At 41.4% G+C, this 19,360-nt stretch overlaps 1 protein-coding gene across 1 annotated transcript in view; it reads left to right on the top strand.

Moving 5' to 3' along the window:
* ctnna1 (catenin (cadherin-associated protein), alpha 1) overlaps window positions 1-19,360 on the top strand; it is a 78,703-nt gene that overhangs the window by 338 nt on the left and 59,005 nt on the right. The window contains exons 2-6 of the mRNA XM_030101205.1: window positions 1,499-1,616; window positions 2,681-2,876; window positions 10,859-11,025; window positions 12,016-12,135; window positions 14,076-14,345. Of these exons, the coding sequence (XP_029957065.1) occupies window positions 1,512-1,616; window positions 2,681-2,876; window positions 10,859-11,025; window positions 12,016-12,135; window positions 14,076-14,345 (858 nt within the window). The 5' untranslated portion in view covers window positions 1,499-1,511. The remainder of the gene's footprint in view (window positions 1-1,498; window positions 1,617-2,680; window positions 2,877-10,858; window positions 11,026-12,015; window positions 12,136-14,075; window positions 14,346-19,360) is intronic.

Below are 19,360 nucleotides of genomic sequence, written 5' to 3'. Positions count from 1 at the left end.
CGGAAAAGTTTTACTCATTGTTTCACGAAGACGGGCGTTTGTTTGTCGGTTAGCATTAGCATTAGCAAGCTGTACGTAAACGGCTAACTTGGCTCAGTGTCACCTGTGACCCATAAATGAAAGCAAAAAAGCATCGGAGACTAGTTGAGTTGTCGCCACTCGTCTTGAAGTTGGGACACTTGTTCCTGCTTACTGTTACACACCGTGAAACGAGGAAGTCGCGTTTGTTTATGTCGCTCGTTGTCAGAGGTTTAAGTTGAGCTACTTAACCTGTGTTAGCATTATTAGCATCGGATGCTAACCGACCAGGTGATGGACCCGCCCTGCTGCGCCTTCCCTCACGATTACTGTTTTTATCTTTAACCAGAGACACTTCTTGTTTGGACAGAACTTTTCATCAAAATAAAGTTACAGGTGTCTCTAGAAGTAGTTCGGCCTGTCACAGGTTCGCTTACGAGTATATTCAAACCTAACAAATTGTTTTCGGGTGCTTTTTGAATTATCTGATTTGGGAAATTCTTCAGCCGCACCCACACGCAGGTAGTAAACCCAGTTTCACTCCCCCCTCTGCTTCTCCTGTTACCTTGAATAATAAAGTAGCAGATCTTGTTTATAAGGTAGTTTGTATGTAAATCGCCACTAAGTCGACGTGTGGATTACATCAACACTTTCTGAAGGAATCAGTGCTGCTTACTTGCACTAATACCATTTTATTCAAATGTTATGTTTGTATTTAGTTTGACCCACGGTAAAAATCACGTCGACACTTACACATTTTCAAAGTGATCAGTGTGTAGTGGCGAGGACAACAGTGAAATGAGTTATAACCTTGGAAGATCAACTGCTTCCAAAGCACACAGGCTGGCAATTTCTTTTGATTAAATCTTAAAAAGGCCGGAATATGTCACAAGTACAATCAATCAATACAGAGACCTGACATGTTTTGAAGTTCAAATTGGAAGTAGATCGCATATTAAATGACGGTTGACTATAATATCAGGTTGTCATTGCTCCTGTGTTCTCTCATTGCTTGTAATATTATTCAGCCTTTGTTGACAATGTAGGCTAATGGCTCGTTGCAGCATTTTTCTCATCATACAGCTGACCAACTTTTTCAGTTGAAGCCCCTCAGCCCTCAGGGCTCACTGATTATCCCTGCCCCTCCACATTTGATAGCTAATCAATTGAGTTGCATTCACTGACCAAAAGGAGAGATCGAAATGGGGCCACATTGTTGTTATATTCAGTGAGGAATGGAATATTGCTGGCTCTAACAAAGATCTCATTTCTATTATAAAGCAGACAATTAGAGACTGGTATAAATGAAACTTTTTAAAATAACCACAAAACAAACACCAGGCTTGTATGTCATATTCTCAGTTCATTTCAGCATCAAACCTTCTTTTGGACCTGAAAGAGGTTTGATTAAATTTTGACCTAAATCTGAACATCTCTTGCAATGTCTTGTCTTTAACCATGCAATTTTTCTTTTTCTTAGATAACTCAACACCATGACAACCATCAACACAGCGAACATCAATTTCAAATGGGACCCAAAGAGCCTGGAGATCCGTACTCTGGCAGTGGAGAGGCTGCTGGAGCCTCTGGTCACCCAGGTATACAAACACATAGTCTGCATTACACATGTTCTTATTGGATGGGATGTGGGTATTTTGTAATTAAAATGTAATACTACACATTGTAATTTTATTTTAATGTTACCTTTATAATGTCGAGAGGAAAATATTGGCAAAACACTAAATTTACTACCATTTGCAGATGACATATAGAAGAGTTTAAAATTAAAACGTCTATCAGGAGAAGATTTTTGCACTTTATTTCCTTCGCTATTTCACTTGTTCAAGATTTTAATGTTTTGTGTCGTTGTATTCAGCAATAAACATTAAGAGCAAGATTTACATCATGTCAGGAGAATAATTGACTGGTCTGCATAAGTGTCAAACTCACCCACCGTCCATGCACAGAAAGTGAGACAATTTTTGTGTGCTTGATTATTTCTTTTTATCAGTGTTTCCTGGTAGGCAATCTTATATTGTTTCAACACCATCTCATCTTTCTTTATAGATGTTGCTACATTTTAAAGGAATATGCATCTGTGGAATGAGCAGCCAGAGATCAGGGGGGTCATGATAAATTCAGAATGGTATAGAATAGAAAATAATTTTTTAATCCGAGAGGGAAATTATTTTAGTGCGTTACTGCGTGGCTTCACACAGAATAGGATATGATCGATATAATGTCAAATAAGTCAAGTTAAATAAGTAAATATTAATACGAGGAGTCTTCTCTGCCAATGCGAGTGATACATCTTCTTCATATTTCTTAGCATTGAGATGTCCTTCAGTGACTCCATGTCGGGTTTCCATTCAAAGAAAAGTTGCTCCCACACGTCGCAGAGCTGTCACCAACAGTGTCTGCCTCGTTTTATCCACGACTGTGGACTCATTTTGTCACATTTCTCATGATTGTATCCTGGTTAAACATCTTTGCTTCTCATTCCACTAATGTGCGTTCTTCACAAATGTGGGATCAGTTTAAAAAGGGAACAAACTGACTTAAATATTAAATTAAGCAATAATCTTCATGGCAGTTCTGTCTTTATCAAATATAACTAAAATCCTGAAGCGTCTGTTTGTGTTGCTGAATATTCCCTCTGTAGGTCACCACTTTGGTAAACTCCAGCAACAAAGGTCCATCCAACAAGAAGAAGGGGCGCTCCAAGAAGGCTCATGTTTTGGCTGCATCAGTAGAGACGGCTACACAGAACTTCCTGGAGAAAGGAGAAAAGATTGCCAAAGAAAGTCAGTTCCTTAAGGACGAGCTGACTGCTGCTGTGGAAGATGTCCGCAAGCAAGGTATATTGAAAATATATATTGCAGCAGTGTGTGACGTCTTGGCTGTACAGAGTGCTTCTTAAGATAGTATGGATGATAAATAAATCATAAGCTATGTACATATCATGTGCCCTAGTCGAAGACCTTGACATAAGGATATGCTTTGAGCCTGATAGATTTCTTTTTGCTGTAGGCTTTATTTCAGGGATCCCATTAATAGACTTTTCATTTAGACATTCAGACGGTTCACATTCATTTCACGGGAGACCCCATCATTGCCTTGCCTTCTACCAGGCTCCATTTCAATCACGGCTTAATGTGTGTGTCGTTATCCCACTGTGGGGTTGCTTGGAATGGATAGGGACTTGAGTGTCGGTGATCCCACTCTCTTCTTTTGGAAGGTTGCAGAATTTTCCTTTTCAACGTTTTTTTTTTTTGTGTGCGCTTGTAATTACTGTTCTTGGCCACAGCCTTGTTTATGAAATGAGGCAGCCAAAATGTGATCAGAAAATATTTTTAGTGTGCGGTTCTGCTGGTTAACCGAATCATGTGATTTGGCGTACTGGACTTACACAACTAAATTTTTTAACTTGACTGAGTTCCTCTGTTTTCACAGGCTCCAAAATAATTGGACAATTGCCACATGGTTTAATTGCCATGTTTGAGTCCTGTTCCTTTTGTTATGGAATGACAAATTACAGAGATTAAGAGGTCTGGAGTTAATTGTAAGTGAATTTTCATTTTGTGGCTTGGTACTTTCAATATGCCGTTAAAGAGGTGTCAGCTGAAGTGATGGAGGGCATCATTAGGGCCGGAAAAATTAAACAAAACCTGTCAGGGTGACAGGAGAAGTTTTGAAAGTGGCAACTTTATTGTCCCCAGGAGAAGGAATGGATAAAGATTCGCAAAGTCAATGATTGCTGGACTGTGCAGATAGAATGTGTGTAGTTTAGAAAAACTTCCTCACAATTTCCAGTAGATTTTTCTCAAGGAGGCGGGTTTGTCATTGTCCTCCCCCTTGGGGATGCCTTGATGAATACAATCGTTTTGCCTCAAAATACAAACCCCCGGCAACATTCAAGAATGGAAAGGCCAAATTAAACGAGAAATCATTGGAAGGAGTCAGCCCAGCTCCGGAGCAGGTTTCTTTGAACAGATGAAACAAACAAAAGTTTAGCTGAACCAGGATGGACAGAAGTGATGAATTTTTGTCAGACATGGCAGAGGCATTGTTATGACATGTCTGGCTGCCAGTCCAGTTGCTTTTCTGCTGTTTTATTAATAAAGTGACCAAGGACAGGTTCAGGTGTCGAATAGAGCTGTACTTTCGGTTCAGCTTTAATCCAATGCTGCGAACTGATGGGGCAGCATTTTTCAATGTAGATCCGTAATGAGCCAAAATATTAAAAGTGACTGAAGAGCTTCCAGAAGCAATGAATTGTTTTAAACAGTCTGCTCAGTCACCAGAGTTCATCCCTATTGACCAAGCATTTCTCTTCATAAAGACCTGCAGACAGTGAGTATTTAAAGCACCTAATGGGAAGAACAAGCGTTCAGCGACAGCTGTTGGTTTCTTAAATGCAAATTGTTTACAGTAAAGGACTGCTTCAATTAAAAAAAAAAAAGTCATCATGTTTCTAATTGTGTTGCGTGGGAAAAAAAAGCTGCTTCATTTAGGATTTTTTCTAAATCACTGCAGCAGCTCTGTCTTAAACTTAATGAATTCTGAGAATCAGTTTTTCAAACACATTTAGTTTCTTCTGAGAGCCACTGTGGTGTTTGAGCAGTGACAAATCATTGGTAATTTTGCCTCACTGAAACACTTATTGATTTGACTGCATAGCAGCTTCAGGAGTTATCACGCACACATCTGTGATTGTAAAATCTTTGTGTCAGTCTATAATGTGCAGTTTTGCAACTAAACTTTGGAGTCGATATCGATAGCGACTTTAAAAGTGGACTTTTCATACACCCGGAGACTTATCTGGTGAAAATGATTGCAGGATTGTATTGGTGGCACTGGGGAATCGTCTGGCGTTCTCTTTAAAGGTTATCTACTGCGTGGAGTACCAACTCGGTTGTATGGCAAAAATAACACGCCTGCTGTGCTCGCTCATGCTCCTGCTTTTTAATCAAAATGCTTCCCTTTTTAGCCACAGCCACGGAAATGAGAACAGCAGAGCGTATGAAGTGATAAAAGGAGGGGAAAAAGTTTGCCGATGTCGCTGATCTTGTCAGATTTATTTAAATGACTATATCTACCTACCCGGTGCGAGTCCACTCACATACACTCCATTTCCAATTCAATTTCATGACTCCCACAAGTCTGGAGACAGAAATTCACTATCACATCACCAGCCAATGAAATTACTATTTGTCTTGCGATAGCAGGTTACATAATCTAACAACCACATGAGCGAGTCTAATTTACTCCTTTCTGTTTCTTATATCTGTCTTTTGACACACGAGCGGACCGCCGAGACCGGGGAGCCTCGGTTCCAGGGTGGCTGTTATCACCGACTGAAGTGACATCTGTGTCACTGTGTCTTTCCTCCCCAGATTCCCCCCCCCCCCCCCCCCCCCCCCCCACTCCCTCCCTCCCTCCCTCCCTCCCTCGCTCTCTGCTCGAGCTGTGCTCGGAGTAGCGGGGAGGTGGAAGACATGTTGCCGGACGGCCTGAGCACCGCTCAGTGCCCAGGAATGTTACTGTAGTTGTGGTGAGCTGTCACCGGCCTGGAATTCAGTGGCTGCTGTTAGCTGGTGCCTGGGCCTGGCTGTCAGCTATGCCATGCTGCTCGCTGGAGCGTGCCTGGACTGATAATACGGCCATTGAGTAGGGTAACCCCCCCACCCCACCCACCCACCACCACCGCCGCCATCACTCCAGATTCAGACAGCATTTTCCACCCAGCTGTGACTTACCAGCTGTTTGGGAATGGAGGGAAAACTCCACCATAGTAATGGATGACTGTGCATAAAATGCACAGTAAAGATACTGGTAGAACAAGTGTTTTATTTTTATTTTTTTCCTCCTTAAATCTTTAAAGATTTAGAGGCTGTGCCGCCGTCCATAACTTAACTCTGTGAACTTCTCAGATATATTACAATTTAGTGACACACTAATGGCAATTCGTCACAAAAATTGGCAGACGTTTCTTTCCCCACTTTGACGCTTTGTCTTTACTCAGCCATTTCTGTCTGCCCTTGTCCTTGTTCTTGCCGTCTTGCCCCCTTTCCTCCCCCCTCGTCTGTGTCTTTGTTGTCCTGCTGTTCGAGAGCCCTATTCTGTGATATACATTTTAATCATTTCATCATGCACTTGGTGGGCCGCAGGTGAGCGTTAGATAGATGGAAGTTTATTAAAGGAGCTCTGATCACTATCTGCCCCCTGAAAATGGCCTTATTGATTTCTCTCACAGGGGGGAATAACAGCCTGCGACTGCGGACCGTTTGAGGTCTGTGTTGTCGATCATTTGCACAAACGGCTCTCGCTCTCCAAAGTGAAATGGGGACAATCTGCCCCAGATAGTTGTCTTTAGTTTTCATAAACAAACAGCGCTTCACTGAATTAGGAGCCCTTGTCTGAATGTTAAACTTGAGTTTTTCATTGATTCCAGTGATGAGCCAGTCTTAGCCTAAAGGTGAAGGTCAAATGCTTTTATTGGGGAAATTTTGGAGTCTGAAAAATGTGTGACTTTAGAACTTGTAATCCAAAAATGATATATAAAAAAAAAAATTCCCAGCACATTAACCTCATGACAGTGTAGCTAATGCTACTTGGACACCACTTTCTTGCGGTTTTTGGTTAAAACCTCAAAGCACATGATCGAGTCTCCAAAGTTAATCAGAATAAGTGTTATTTATTCTTTGTTCGGTCAGATTTACTTCAGACTTTTAGAAAAACAGCTGGTCAACCTCCAGCCTCAGAAACCTGCCTTGCTCGATGGCCTTGAGTGACAGTTACTGCTGATTAAGCTCTGCTAAAGCCATAATCACTTCTGTGTCGCACTTTGTTCACAGCTGTGTTTTGTGTTGACTGAAACATTGCCTAAATTAGAAATGAATGAAGCTTTCTAGCCTTGGCAGAAACTGTTTCTTTTTGGCCCGAATTCAATTTCTTTCAACACTTACCTAGATTGTCTTTATATTGGGCTGTACACCTTATGAAGTCGGTGCGTCTGAGCCAACCCTGCAGTATGGTGGGAGAATGGATGGAGGCGATACGCTGACAGGAGCACAGCAGCTACAGCAAACAGAAACGATGTCAGCCCGGTTGTGAACTTCCTGTTGCCAATCTTGTTGAAGTGTCTTTAACACTTGATGTCTATGTTTCCCAAAATGTTATGGGGAATAAAACAGATTTGCAAATCAATTTAGGGAGCAAAATCTCTTTTTGATTCTGCCAAACAGCATCTGGATCATTTCTGACCAAAATCAGATCTTTTATGCTGATCTAATATCTGTTCAATAGTAAGACTGACTTCCTGAAGTGTAACTGACCGTAGTTTCAGCTCGGACTTGCTGAAGTGAACACATTTTTATCTCGCAGTCATCCGTGACGCTGGCGGTGTGAATGACTGGAGGACGTGTCCGCCTGACCTTAAGCGATGGTTTCCCTACATGCTGCTAGTTTAATTACCTAAAGAAAATCAGCATTGATGCACTGTTATTGATGTTTCACTTTAGATGGCCAATAATTTTAGAAGATATTGACGTTTCCCAGTCTATTCAAGCCCGTGGTAGTCCAGCTTCATCGAACACTCACTCGGTGACTGAAGTTGCATTTCTGAGTCTGCTGCCTGTTGCCGTAGGCTATCATCTGTAGAAGATGTCTTCCTTTTGTTTTGTATCGGTTGTAAAGACGCTGCCTGTATTGTTCAGTTTTGTTGTACTTGGCAGCATTGATGGCAATAAAACGAGGAAGAACTGACACAACCCCATTTTGAATTTGAAATAATGTTTCCAGGATCTGGACTTGCTTTCGAGCAATTTCTAAACACATCCCAAGATGTTTACGACCATGAAAAAAAAAAAAAAAGCTTAAGAACTTCGTATTTGGTTATGAGTGCATAAATGATCAATGTGGATGTTTTGCTTCTGAAGTATGTTTTGATGATGAAATGTGATCGCGCGTAAACAAACTACTAAACTGAAAAAAACAAAAACACAACCGGTCTGACCTGAGAGCAGTAACGTTCTGCCTTTTGGTGCGCTTTCTTCGTGAAGTTGGTTCGCCTTCCTTTTTTCAAAGCACATCAATCAAACACCTGTTTTCCACAGTAAATATGCCGGTGGCGTTCAGTCGGATGTTAATCGTCTAGAGTGGCGCAGGTGGCATGTGTGCTCGCAACATCTGCAGGTAGATTCAAACCCTGCAAGTAAAAGAAGGCATGAGTGCCGGAGTCGAAGAATATTTAAGCCGAGGCAAAACCGTGTGGTTATTCTGAGCCGTGTGACTCACTGTACGGAGACGGGGTGAAGAGGAAAACACGGGAAGCTGAGGGGCCTGATTAGTTTGGGAATCGGGCTGTCTGCGCTGCCTCGCATTCACCACCCTCCTGTTCAGTCTGCTGGGGGAACTTATTGACTGCTTGTGGCCAGAACACTTGGACTACATTCCAGAGGTCTGAGCCAAGAATTTACTTCACCTTGTATCTAAATACAGCTCGCTTGTTATCTTGGAGTAAGAGAGCACACCAGTGCTTTGACTTTGAAAAGAAACACTGCAACACACTCTTCACTCCACAAAGATTTCTTTTTCTTCCAACATCTCTTCACAGTATTTTGTTGCAACTCTACTTAGAATCCATTGCTGCTTTTAAAAGCACCTGCTCGTATCTGAACTCTTACTGCGGTGCTGTGTTGCGTATAGGCTTTGTTGTGTTGTCTTATTTTTAAGGAATACAGCAGAAATTTTGATCCTCGTCAAAATTAGTCTTTTTGTCGAGATGAGATAATACAAGTCATCTGATTAGATAAAATGTGTGTCTTTCAGTCTAGAAACTTCCAGTGGAAGCAGCTGTTAGTGTCCAGGGAGATATGCTTACCTCTGCATGCATGCGTCAAGAGCAGCATTGGAATGAATTTACAGCACAGCGGGGAGTGCAGCCATCCTGCAACACTCAGACTGCATAAATATACGAGTCTCTTCTCTCAAGAAATGGGTTGATTAGATTTGCTAGACATATCAGCCGAACCAAAGGGGGATTTATTTCTTTTTGGCTGACTTTGTGTTTGTATGAGCTTTTTCTTCAGGCAAAACTTTTTAGCTTTGTTGTCTTATTGAATAGTCAATTTGTAAACATCGATCAGGTCTTTTTGCAGAGTCAGCAGTTTTTCCCTAAATGCATACAACATACAGCATAGAAATTCCACTGAAGCTTTAAAAGATCCTCCTTTTATTACACTAATTTACACCTACGGTCAATTTAGATACACTACACCACCAGATACACATTTGAACTATGACAAAAAACCTACACATAGACAGGGAGAACATGCAGACTCCTCGCAGAAAGTCACCTCAGCAACAATAAAACCCAGAAGATTTTCACATTAATATTTAACAAGTAACACAGATTGCTTTTAAACATCCTCCCAGATTAATGCAGGTCGTGTGTGTGACTGTGAGTTCCATGTATCAACTTCACTATCGCTTTTCTTTTTTTTTTTTAACTGCTTTGATAAACAGTCTCTCAAACAGCAGTTTTATTTTTAAATCACTGCTCCAGAATTACTAAAGCTACTCTGTGTATGCACAGATTGTTCTAGAGAAAAAGTGTTTGTCAGGATGGTAACCACTGAGCAGAAACATAAACGGCAAAGTAATTTTTTCTTTCCGCAACACACGTCATTGTTGTGAGAAAATAATTCATGTGGCTTGTCATTATCTTGTTGTTTTTTGTTTTTTTTTTTTTCATTTTTGCTTCAGCCTCTGCAGAGCTGCGCTGCATCATACAAAAGTAGACAAGATAAGTACTTGTCTTTTTGTTGCCTGGGGCTCTTTAATGCACTCGTGGTGGGTATGAGACCTTTTTTTTTTTGAGAATTTGAGTTTGCCTCACTGAAGGGAACTCTGGATTTACTGTCTTGTTCATCATGATGCGGGTCTACAAAGTCTATTTGTGTGGCCAGTCAACTGTGCCGGCCCATCCAGCGGAGGACAAAGCCCGGTGCCGGGCAAACCAGACAGTGAGGCTTTTGTCATGGTTTTGACCTCTTTTCTTTATAAGGGCTGCGTGTGCATGTCTGTGCGGCGGCACAAATACTCTGTGTGACACGTGCCGACCCTCCACGGGCGGGAAGAATGCATCAGACTGCTGACTTTCCCACAAACTCATCTGAATCTCGGCGCAAGCCGTCGCTCGGACTCCAGAATGTACCGGCGCGAAATGCAGCGGTCAAACATTGCCGTGACCTCCAAAAAGGCACATTTACGCCCAGATTTGGAGACATGAGGATTCATATGCTCTTTCCCATCAAATTTCACAAAGATGTCTTGTAGGATAAAATAAAATGCTGACATTTGATTTTCAAAAGGTCGACTTCACTGTAGCATTGGAATATTTAGCAAAAAATGCTTTTCAGCCATTATTCAACTCTGTAACTTCAGAGCAGAGGAGAACATTGTGACCATATCTCACATTTTACCAGCTTAATAATTTGGGACACTAGCCTTTAGTACTCACCTTGAAACTGTGATGTTTGTGTAGATCCTCTGCTGGACTGGCTTAAAGATGTATGGAAATGTCTTAGCAATAAGTACAGATTAGCAAATATTAGTAATTTGGGGGATTTATGTCATGGTGGAATTGATATTCAGAAAACAAGTAGACTGACTGCTGGTCACACATTTGAAAGTAGTCCACAACAATTGATTTTCACCTGTTATTTAGAAACAGCAAAGCAAAGAACTGTTTTGAGCTTCTTCTTCTTTTTTTTTTTTTTTTCTCCTCACAACTTTGAAACGGATGCAGACGTTTTGCTTGTTCTCTCGTTCTCAGGCGAGTCGATGCGACAGGCCTCAGGTGAGTTTGCAGAAGACCCCTGCTCCTCTGTGAAGAGGGGCAACATGGTCCGTGCTGCCAGAGCCCTCCTGTCTGCCGTCACACATCTGCTGGTGCTGGCGGACATGTCTGATGTTTACAAGCTCCTGCTGCAGCTTAAGATGGTGAGATACTTGCTTTCTATACATTATGAATAGACTCTACTTCACCTGCTATTATTCTGTTATGCGCCAACCTACGCTGTTGTAAAGACAGATATTAAGGTTCTGTTTACAGGATGTTTTCAGGTGAAAATGGTGACATTTGGATGTGAATTGGATGTTCGTTTGTAGAGCAATAATGTTTTCAATCCCTGAAATGGGAGAGTTTGGAAAAAGGCTGCAGAAGCGGAAAGTTTTCGTGATGCCGACTGAGGAAGAAACGTGTTAGACTGGCACATGGGCACTGTTGTTACAGTCAATAGATTTTTCTGCAAATGTGCGACTTGGCCAACAACAATAACAACGGCAGCTTCCAAAGCACTCGTTTGAATTTTTCAAAATGTTGCTTCAGCGAAACCACTCAAAGATACAGAAACAGAAAAATGATACATTTTCCAGCAGATCGTTCCCAGTCAAACGGGCCATAAAGCAAAGCCAAACTTGGCTTAATTTTTGTCATCGCTCTTCCCTGCCACCTTGTCTTTGTGATTAGGCTGCATGTCCAGGCTTGTTTAGGGACAAAAGAAAGACGGTGGTGTGAGCTTGAATGTTGTTTTCCTCCGTATCAGTATTACCATTTTAATGACTGTATTATTTCAAAGCCACATGTGAAGATATCAAAACAGTGAAATGCGCCTTCATTTTTTATTACAATTTGATATCTTTTCATCTTCTGGGAACTTGAGATGATGAGAAGCAGCTTATTAAAATCACAGCTTGATTGATTGGCTTAGTTTGATTGTAATTCTGAAAGCCGCTCTTTGAAATCTCAAGGAGTGCAATCCCAGCTTGCAGTGCAACATTTTAATGCAAACATCTCTCTAATGAGTTGGAGGTTAGTGTTGTGCAAATGGATTATTCACTTTGTTTAAATTTGACTACACACATTAATGAGCCGCATTCCTGTTTGTCAGTTTTTTCAGTATTGTCTGCTTCTTCCCCTCTTCGTCTCAGGTGGAAGACGGTCTGATCAAAGTGCGCAACGCAGGAACTGAGCAGGACCTGGGAATCCAATATAAGGCCTTGAAACCGGAAGTGGACAAGCTGAACATGATGGCTGCCAAGAGACAGCAGGTAATCTACGCTCGGAGTGACGAGATCAGGTCGTAGGTGGGGAGGCGTCCACTGGATTTAATTGGCTTGGTAGGGCGAGGTCTTCTGGATCATGAATTGCTTTTAGTGGTTTTGTTCATCACAAATCAAGCTCTAAAACCCACACAGTTAATGTTAAGTTAAACAATGAGCTACAGCAGGCAGGACCACCTCATGCTTCGTAAAGTAATTAGACACAGTAAGCATGAACAATCTCCTTATTACCAGGTCCAATGAAGTTAGCTAAGAGGAAAGACCATAAAAGCTCGGCTCTAAATGTGACAAAACACATTTCCTTGATGAAAGATGCGAGACATGGCACACTGGCTTTTCCCCGCAACAGTCAAAGTGGCAGTAAACTGTGAGGGGCATTAAAATGTACATTTTCCAGATGAAACCAGTTCATACTATTTGTTGCATATCGTGCAAATTAATATACCTAAAGATTGCAGTACATCGAGGTACCTGATTGAGTGATGTATTTTCAGAATTTGGCAATTAAAAATAATAAATCATGGTTTTTAGTGCTCAGTTTTCACCAGGCCTGTTGCCATGTAGTGTCAAGCAAGCAGAGGGTAGAGTTAAAAGCTTTGTACACATGTCAAACTGATGTTTTGATTTCCTGATGGATTTCTGGTCGAATCACTGAAAGTAAAAGAGGCATGTTCAGGATTGATTGAGATCTGTAATCACAAACTGAATCGGCTATCTTTGATCCACACTGACCAGTTTGAACCCAGATCTGAAGTCATCGCTGTTAAAAACCTGCATGTAAACCACAATCGTACAAGTTGGTGGGCAAATTGATTAAGCTAAACAGCCCCACTGGAGGATGAATGAAGAAAAGACTACGTGCAGTTTTACATGATTATTGGTGATGACATTTGTAAAATGACAATAATATGTAACTTTTTGACAACTATTTGTCAAAGATCAAGATATAAGTAAACATTTAATCCTACAAATGAGATAGAAACTGGGGTTTCTTAAAAAAAAATATGAGTTGCGACATCAAAACACTTGGACCAGCATGGAGATTTTAAGATTAACATGTCTCACTTGTAAGATTGATGTGGAAACATATAAACAAAGTTGAACTATTGTCTGTAAGTCAACTTATTTTGCAAAACTTTGCTCCTCCAAAGATACAAATTTGACTCAGTTGCAGATTTTTGACATTGTTGTTTTCACACGGATCCTAAAGTGTTAAAATAATGTAGGGGTGGCATTTCTGCGAGTCTCTCTGTTTGCCATATAGGGCAACAACTCTCTGCTCTGAGAGCGCCTAAAAACCATCTTTACCTGCAGATCCCACCCAAACCAGGGAATTGTGCTTCAGAAAGACCAATGATCAGTGAACGCGACAAAATGATCACAGACCATTTTGAGAGAAAATGAACTTTGATTACACTTTTTGTTATGAATATAAAATGTTTAAAATTGAAGCGTGAGCAGGATCTAATGGGATGAGTGGTGGTGGCAAAAGCCCTGGGAGTGTTCCATTTGGATGCGATCTTTCATTTTTTGTGTATGCAAGCAGTTTTTTTTTTTTTTTTTTTTAAATGCCATAAATCTGTGCCAGCGATCGCTATCGTCTCTGCTCCCTCCTATGAGGATCTAATTGCAATACAATGCTGAGGTCTGAATAGTAACGCATTAAATTGCAAAGGCACATTATAATGGCCTGATTATGACTGTGTTGTGTTACCGCAGGGGACAGAAATAAATCTGGGTCAACTAGAACAAACTCTGTCACACTTAGCGTCTCTGTAAGGGCATAACAAGCTCTTTTTGAATCTAATGTACACTACCACCATGTCTCCCTTTAAAGTATTCCATCTCCTGGTTTAACCCTGAATTTGTTTTTTTGTTTTTTTTTTTTTTGTTCTGTCCTGCTTTTGCTTTCCACCTCCTCCTGCCAGGAGCTTAAAGATGTCCACCACAAGGACCAAATGGCTGCGGCGCGCGGAGTGCTTCAGAGGAACATCCCCATGCTGTACACAGCGTCCCGCGCCTGCCTGCAGCACCCTGACGTGGCGGCCTACAAGGCGAACCGTGACCTGATCTACAAGCAGCTCCAGCACGCGGTGTCTGGCATCTCCAACGCCGCTCAGGCCACTACCTCCGAAGACTCGGCGCTCAGTCAGGCAGCAGGGGGCGGAGAGCTTGCCTTTGCCCTCAACAATTTTGACGTAAGTCAGATAAGTCGATTCAAAGTCGCTGCTTATTTCATTTTTATTTTTATTTTATCCTCCCAAATGCCATAAGGATGGACTCCAGAAGAATAATCTCCCCTGAAAAAGTTTACATTTCAGGACTGAAAGAAAGCAGAAAAGTATATTAGAGGCATGCTCAAAGTTTTAGGTTTGATGCGCTCTAGATGAACCCGGCTGAAACGTAAAATGACCATAAAGCCTCCGGGACCATTGGGTTAAAGTGAGGTGAAATCAGGATGAGCGATGTGGTCAAATCAGGACATTGCTTATGGGCGCATTGAGTATGTTCTTGCGTCACTACCGCCTCATTCTTGATTTGCTTCGAAGTCAAATGAAGGATATTTACTGAGCTGCAGCTTTCACAGTTTACAAACGCATGTTGTAAATGGATTCAGTTTACATAGATTAAACCAGTAATAGGTTTTAGATGCAGTTGGAAAAACCATTTAGGTTTTAGTTTCTTGAAGAAAAAAAGGCCTATGTTTGCTCATGAAATGTGTCCCTCTGACATTTTATGCCTGGCTTTCTTGGTGTGAATCACTTCTTTAGGTTTTCCTTTGTTCGTGCTAGTTTTGAGCAGGATGCTCAAAGTGAATTCATTACAGGAATGCTAAATATAGCCTTAAAAAAAACTCCACAATGACACACAATTCATAATATTGACATGAAACAACATCAAGATGACAGCTGGATGAAACAAAGAGCTAATCACCTTAATGCTACCTGTGGTGATAAATGCAAAGATGACTTGCATTTGTCATTGTGGCTGACTTCTGCCAGACTAGCAAATCTCCCAATATACAGGCGCTACTTTCACATTCACACAGATCCACAGCCAGAAATTGAACTTAGTCGAATTTTAACTTTCCACCGTGTCCTTGCTAGATGCATTACTCATTTTATTTAGTCATTTAGCAAGTAGCAATGTGTGACTTGATGTGTTGCTCCTGCTGTGCCACTGTTTATGCAAGTGATTGGTGCAATCTGCATGTTTTGCATACCGGCGGCTATATGATGCACTATGTAGTTACTCAGTTTTAAGATGTATGGTTTGGGTCTTGGTTCAGATGCGTTCAGTGCAGCAGACAGGGCCACAACATCGATGAAATATTTGTTTTGATAGTTCAGATTATGGCTGCGCAGTTGAGGCTTGTAGATGCTGCGTATGATTCTAAGAGGACATTTTTAAAGGCCTTGTGATGGGCTGCTGATGCTACTTATCCATTGAAATGGGCTAAAATTCACTGATACAAGTGAACTTCAAAAAGTCCACAAATTAACTTAGTTTTTGCCAATAGTGTGGACAGTCTTCATCGAGACTGTAGGCGAACAAAAGATGCAGAGCGTGTCGTATTCACTCTCTGTGAGCTCCATATGGTCGCCGTTAGACTCACCCCATACATGCACCCATGTTTGCAGCGAAGTCAGAGTCTGGCTGTGCACGAAGGCTCACATACGCTGTAAATGTTCAACAATGCCAGCACTTTGCCCCGCCGTACGGTATTCACCATACGACTGCATGGCCGGGCCCAACGAACACATGTACTGTTGCACTCCTACATATGCTTATTGCAGAACATGGTGTTTCAGTGAAATGATGCAGGGTATTTGGAAGTTGCTTGTTTTTGTTTGTGAATCACTTTGGAGCCTGTTCAAATCGTGGAAAAATGCTGTATAAGTGAAATCTATTCACCATTTACCATTTGTTTGATGTGGATGGGAGAGGAACAGATTGATCGGACTAAAGTTGATGACTGTTTGACATCAGGCGCCTGGTATCCTGCATGTTGACGCTATTACACCTGTGCTACAGCCAAACACAACTTTAGCCTGTTATGGGGTTGTTTTGTGAAACACATTTTCATTTGGATTAAACTCAGGTGACTGAGTTTGCCAGTCACCAGTGAGCTGTTGGCACCAAAAGCTCCCCGTGTCTTTGTGCGGTTACTGTGGTGACACGGGCTTGTTTTTGTATTTGTGCCACTGACTGCAGCTACAGGGGATATATTAGTCTGGCCTCAGATCACTTGACTTTCTCCCGCTCTGGATTTTGGATTGAGTGTGGGTAAGTTATGAAAAGAATTTGTGATGCACAAAAAATTATGTATTGTAAGCTGTCACATGCCATCTGGTGCCACTGAACAGTGTTGCCCTGCACGTAATCAATAGTGCTGGCCCAAGCCACATATCAAGCAGAATTGTCCTCACTGACGCGCTTTAATAAGTGCAGTTTGCTTTCAACAATTGTGGAAACATTTTAGCTCCTTATGAAATTCAGGCTTTTGACTAACAGATGTCTCTTTGCTGTGGTAAGAGATTTTCCTGAACGGGGCGCCATGCTTGACCTCATGTTTCCTGAAAAATTTCTTCCAAATACTGTCAGGTAAAAGGCTGCTGAAACAGTCACCCTCATCTAAAGTGCTCTTAAAGGGTTACTACAGCATCTAATCCCGCCACAAGCCTTTCAGCGTACTTGAAAAATGCAGCAGGAGTAAAAGAGCAACATCTGCAGCATGAATAATAGACCTGGGAGTCTTGTCCATTTTGTCGTGATTTAGGATGTGCTGGAGAACAGGGCGGAACCCGACCGAAGGATTCAAGCAGACACCCCGAGGAAAATTTCCAGAAGAAAATATAATTTCTTAGGAAAAAAAAAAATAAACCTGGCAAAAATGTTATATTGCTATTTACTCATAAAATTGTTTATGATAAGAGAGTTACCTGTTCAGTTCAGACTTATGGGCTTTGGTTATAGCTCGACTGTCGAGATTTGGCAGCGAGTTTTTCGCCTCTGCAAGAATATCTCAGCTCAATTCAGCCTGACATACATGCAGGAGTTGATAAACTTTCATTCACGTTATGAGGGTCTCAGTCCAACTAATTCAACAGCATTTTGCGTTAGTAATTAATGGTATTTCTAATCTCCTTCAACACAGTGACAAACTAATAATATCTTCCTTTCGAATGTTGCCATTGCTGCATTCATTCATTGATTGCACTGCCTGTGGTCGACTCCACCTCTCCCACTGTTCACAACGTCTGCTCCACACACAGACGCAGCATGTGCTAGTTGTTCCTTGGCCCATCCAAGATCGTTCATATCAGGATCGGACTAAAACGGCGAACTGATAATGGACAGAGCACAAGTTATTGCTGATAAATCACTCGAGCCTGAACCTATGAAGTTAACGCCAGCATCTCCTGTTCCCTGAATATCTAGAGGCTCAAATTGTCTTCAAGTCATAAAAGCTCATGAACATGTTGGGAACACAACCAGTGCAGTTTTGGACCCGAGCAAATGTACAGAGCTGGATATGCTGATCTGTTTGACACAGATGCAAAGTACAGTACAGATAAACATGCTGTACATGCTTGGCTTGATAGTGATTTTTGCTGAAATAGCAGAAATCTGCAGCTGAGTGACCAAATAATGGTTGTTGGCTCAAGTCAACTCTAAATCAAAACCTCACTTTTGACACAAAGCTTATTGAAGGAAATATGAGAGACTTTGAACTTCCCCGGCAAGTTTATACATGATCTTGTTTGTTTCCTGATTCCAAAAGGTTTCAGTCTATGACTCAGAACATTTCCCACGAAACGACAATAAACCAGTCAAGTGTGAGTAATTTCCTGCTGTGCACCGCAATGCATGCTTGTAGTCACAGCTGATATTTCCAAATTCTCCACCAGTTGAATGTCTTTACATCCTGTGTGGGTCTGACCTTAATGCTGTCTCATCACCATTTATACACGTACAGCTATGATTACATTAGTGAAGTACAAAGTGCTTCATGGTGCCAAGTTCTTCTTTGATCTCTGCTTTTAATAGAGTTCCAATAGTGCACCAGATGAATGCATTTTAACATTTGAAAATTTGTCTTCCAGCACATAGTCCATGTATCCTTTTGGAGTGAGTGAGTGAAGTCTACCCCCCACAGCCTCAGAGTCCTGTGGGAAACACTTAATTCGCAGATTGTATTGAATTATTTCTTTTGATTTGATAGGCCTGACCAAAATTACATAAAGATGAGTACTTTATAGCTGAAAACTTAGTTTTAATATGCTTGGCCTTTTTTTTTTTTTTTTTTTTTTTTTTTTTTTGCATAGGCCACCTTTTATATTTTCAATATGAGTCAGCATCTTCGAGCAAGATTAATAAAAAATTAACTTAAATTAAGCTTTCTTCTTCTTCTTTTTTTTTTTTTTTTTTAGCAGCAGACTGTGGTACTTTAGGCAGAACTCTTAAACTCTTCCTTCATCAGCAGAGCGGTCCTTCCTAAAGCCGTCTCACCGTGAGTATATTAAACCAGGCCGTTTATGCCCGTTGTGTCTATTTATAGAACAGTAGTAGGATAATGGTTGGAGGAAGAGAAACTTTGTACATGATATCACGGCTAGCTTGACTCACTCAATTTTTTCCTGCCTCCAGTGTTAAAATCCTATTTGGCACATTTTAACATTCAGGAATGAGCTGATTACCGGCCAATCAGAATATGGAAATTTATGTAAAGCTGTAACAAAATATAAATGCATCTCTCACTAATGACAGATGATATGCTAAGTGATTAATCAGCATCAATCGTGTGAGAACAATGCAGTCTCGTACATCTGTTGCTTCAGTGATCATTTCACAGGTATCCATCCAGAAATTCTATTAAAAATCTCGAATGCAGTCCTCCTTTTCAAAATACATCATCTCTGATGCCCACTTTGAAGTGCAAGGCAAAATTAGCAAATGAGTCAACCCCCCCTCATTCTCTCGCTCTCTCTCGCCGCACTCGCCGCTTCCTCCTCCATGTCTCTCTCTCTCTCTCTCGTGTGCCTGTTGCTATGGTGATATGACACGCAAGCAGAGGAGGTCAGATGAGACAGTATGGAGGGTGCTGGAGGTGGCTGTGATAGAGGGCGGGCTGCCTAATAAACTGCAACTCCAACAGCTGAATTGTCGAATGTTTTTGAAGCAACAAGCGCATCTGTGGGAGAGCCGAGTC

This window comes from Salarias fasciatus, chromosome 2, assembly GCF_902148845.1.
Source record: "Salarias fasciatus chromosome 2, fSalaFa1.1, whole genome shotgun sequence".
Lineage (NCBI taxonomy): Eukaryota > Metazoa > Chordata > Actinopteri > Blenniiformes > Blenniidae > Salarias > Salarias fasciatus.
Note: the sequence above shows the minus strand (reverse complement) of the source record. Positions and strands in the feature narration are given on the sequence as shown.